This window comes from Trifolium pratense, linkage group LG7 (genome assembly GCF_020283565.1).
Source record: "Trifolium pratense cultivar HEN17-A07 linkage group LG7, ARS_RC_1.1, whole genome shotgun sequence".
Taxonomy (NCBI): domain Eukaryota; kingdom Viridiplantae; phylum Streptophyta; class Magnoliopsida; order Fabales; family Fabaceae; genus Trifolium; species Trifolium pratense.
The window spans coordinates 21510065-21512945 of NC_060065.1; the positions used below are offsets into that span (position 1 = coordinate 21510065).

The window sequence follows — 2881 nt, forward strand, 5'->3', positions numbered from 1 at the left end:
ATTCTCTTTCTCTCTCTCTCTCTCTCCATGTGTTTTTTCTCTCTTCCAATAATTTACTCTGAATTTGCATGTATACATGTTGACAAATTTTTTAGTTTACATATCATCTTTGGATTCTCATTTTGCAGCTTCAGATGCTTTGTACCTTCTTTAGATTTTAAATATCTTTTGTTCTTTTTGGAGACAATTTTGTACAAGATAAGAGTGATGAGGATATATATATATATAATAATATTACAACCACCATTTATTTATTTTATAAAAAAATTAGCATAGGCCTAATCAGAGCTTTATGCAAAAGAGTGCCAAACAAAAGATTGAAACTTTTACCTTAAAAAAAAATTTGAGACTTTTGTAGCCCACAACAATTAGGATTTTTACACTCCAATATGAGACTAATTCTCAAAATGGCAGCAAAAATTATATTTAATTTTGTTATATTTTCTTATCAGAACTGAGTTACCTTTTAAATAGAGATTCTAAATTATTTTCTTACTACAAGAGAGTGATGTTGCCAACTTTGTAAACAAAGTGTTGGTTCTCTGTGAGTGCATTAAAGTCGTCTGATTAAAATCAAACGGTTCACATTTAAATACAGTTAAAATATAAAAACTATGATCTATAAATACGACCGTCGAATCTTGATCGAACAGTCCTAATCTTACTGACTGCAGGTGCAGTCACATGTGCCGACTGCACCGAATCCAGGTCCATTCCGGTTCATATTAACATATTTGTACAAGAAATAAATATATTTTAGAGATCTATATACATAACACAAATCCTAAAAAATAATTTAATTGCATGCCGGCCATAAGAAATAACTTAAATTATTATATAAATATATTTATAGATACAATATTTTCTTTTTTTTTTAATAAACTTTTGACAAAGAATATTTAGAAAATTCAAATCCGTCAAAATATTTTTGTTTTTTGAACAGCAAGGATAATATTAACACAACATATAGTTGTCTTAATTGTATAACATTTAATGCTTAGAGTATGCTAGTACAATAAAAAAGGAAAAACCATTAACAGAACTCCATGCTAAGGACCTACCACACCAAAAATGTAAATATTTGCATGAATCCAAAACATAGCAAATCAAATAAAATCAAATCCAATTGCATGAATGAATTAACACCTCAAATTTAGACAGCTCCCTGCAGAGCAACCAAAAACAGTCTAACAGCTATATTTCAGACTCGATAGATTCCAACATATTTCAGACTCTATAGTTCATGGATACACATATTTCAACATATTTTGTAAATAAGAAAAGCATATATAAAAGATGCATTTTTTTGTGGATATTATTTCTCATGTTATATAGTTGTATTTTGTATGGAAAAATATGCCATCATCAGTATCAACAAGAAATGATCCAAAGTGTTAAAGGTATTTGGTCTCCTTTAGTATGGTAAGGTATTCGATTTCTGACTCATGTGGATGAGAAAAATTCGGTTGGAAAGGAATAACTGACTTGTGTACCCCGTACAGGTTCTCCGACGGAGATTAGTTATCGCAAACAACAATAGAAACTTCGTACCAATATCATCATGATAAAAAAAATTGAAGCAAAAGGGAAAAGATACAAATAATATAGAACATGAAATATTCAAAAAGATAACTTTTTGTACAAAAATATTTAAAAACATCTACCTCATCCTTTTCATCTCCATGCTGTGTTGTATATGGAGATTATAAAAAAATTGAAAATTAATGAAAGAATTATATATATATACACTCATGAAAATCTAGCTAAATAAAACTAATTCTACCATTAACTGATTCAAGAAAAATATGTATTGTTGCAAGAACCAAAAAGTCAAGCCTAATATATAATGAGGGAATGTTAATTACTATGTAACAAAATTCCATTTTCATACCATAAAGTACTACTCACCAAAATCATATAAAACATGTAACTTCAAAGGATCAGAAACAGAACTAAATCATATATTACTCTACATGAAGTAAAAGTAAAACTGTTTAATACTTAACTTTATACTGATACATTCTTAAGTGCAGAGAAGAAAAAAAGTTCAATATCAGGTGAAGAAAACAATGCTATTGGTGATCTATTAATAGATAAACATGCTGCAGAAGGATTTACTCTTCTCTTCTTAGGTGCTGGTGGACATGTTAACATCTCTGGTATTCTGAATCTCTTAGCTTTTGGTGTACAACAACCACTTGATGATGATGATGATGATGATGATGAAGTAATGCTCTTAGGTTCTGTTTCTGTGTTTTCAACTGAAGAAGAAGTGATAGCTGTTGTTGTAGCACACTTAAAAGTACTTGTTTTCGTTGCTTTTTTCTGCTTTCTGTCTTCAATAAGTACTTTTTGTAACTTCATTCTACTTCTTGTACAAACTGGTGCCATTTGATTTCAGCTACTATGCTAAACACTTTTAGAAATAGAAATAGTACAGAGTTTGCATATAAAAAAGGGGTATCAGTGTATCACAGAAAAAGACTCTTATACTTTGAAAAGTTTGAATGGTTTTCTTTTGAAAACTCGGTTGTGTAATATATATTGGTATATAAATAACATAAGTCAGCACTCATATATATATATATATATATATATATATATATATATATATATAATTAGGAGCTGAGCCTATCTTATCTTAATTATATAAAAGGTGAGAATTTTCTCTACTTATAAACACATTAATTTTCCATCCGATGACTCTTACCACATTTCTTAGTGTCCAGTAATATTGGGCTCGGTGCATCAATATAAATAGTAGGTGGTCCGATACCAGAAACTTTTTTTTAATGGGAAATAATATTATATATAAGACATAACAAGAACAATAGAATATGTTCAGGGCGAAGGTTTTAAATTGCAGTTGCGGTCGCGAATG

The 2881-nt window shown here is 29.3% G+C and overlaps 1 protein-coding gene across 1 annotated transcript; it reads right to left on the minus strand.

The window, feature by feature from the left end:
* Nucleotides 1-1940: 1940 nt before the first annotated feature.
* On the minus strand, nucleotides 1941-2551 carry LOC123898702 (cyclin-dependent protein kinase inhibitor SMR13-like). The gene has a single exon (XM_045949716.1). The coding sequence runs from the start codon at nucleotides 2389-2391 to the stop codon at nucleotides 2008-2010; it is 384 nt and encodes a 127-aa protein (XP_045805672.1). The 5' UTR covers nucleotides 2392-2551; the 3' UTR covers nucleotides 1941-2007.
* Nucleotides 2552-2881: the final 330 nt, after the last annotated feature.

Coding starts and splice junctions, on each gene's coding strand:
- LOC123898702 (XM_045949716.1), bottom strand. CDS start 2,391: ATGGCACCAGTTTGTACAAGAAGTAGAATGAAGTTACAAAAAGTACTT.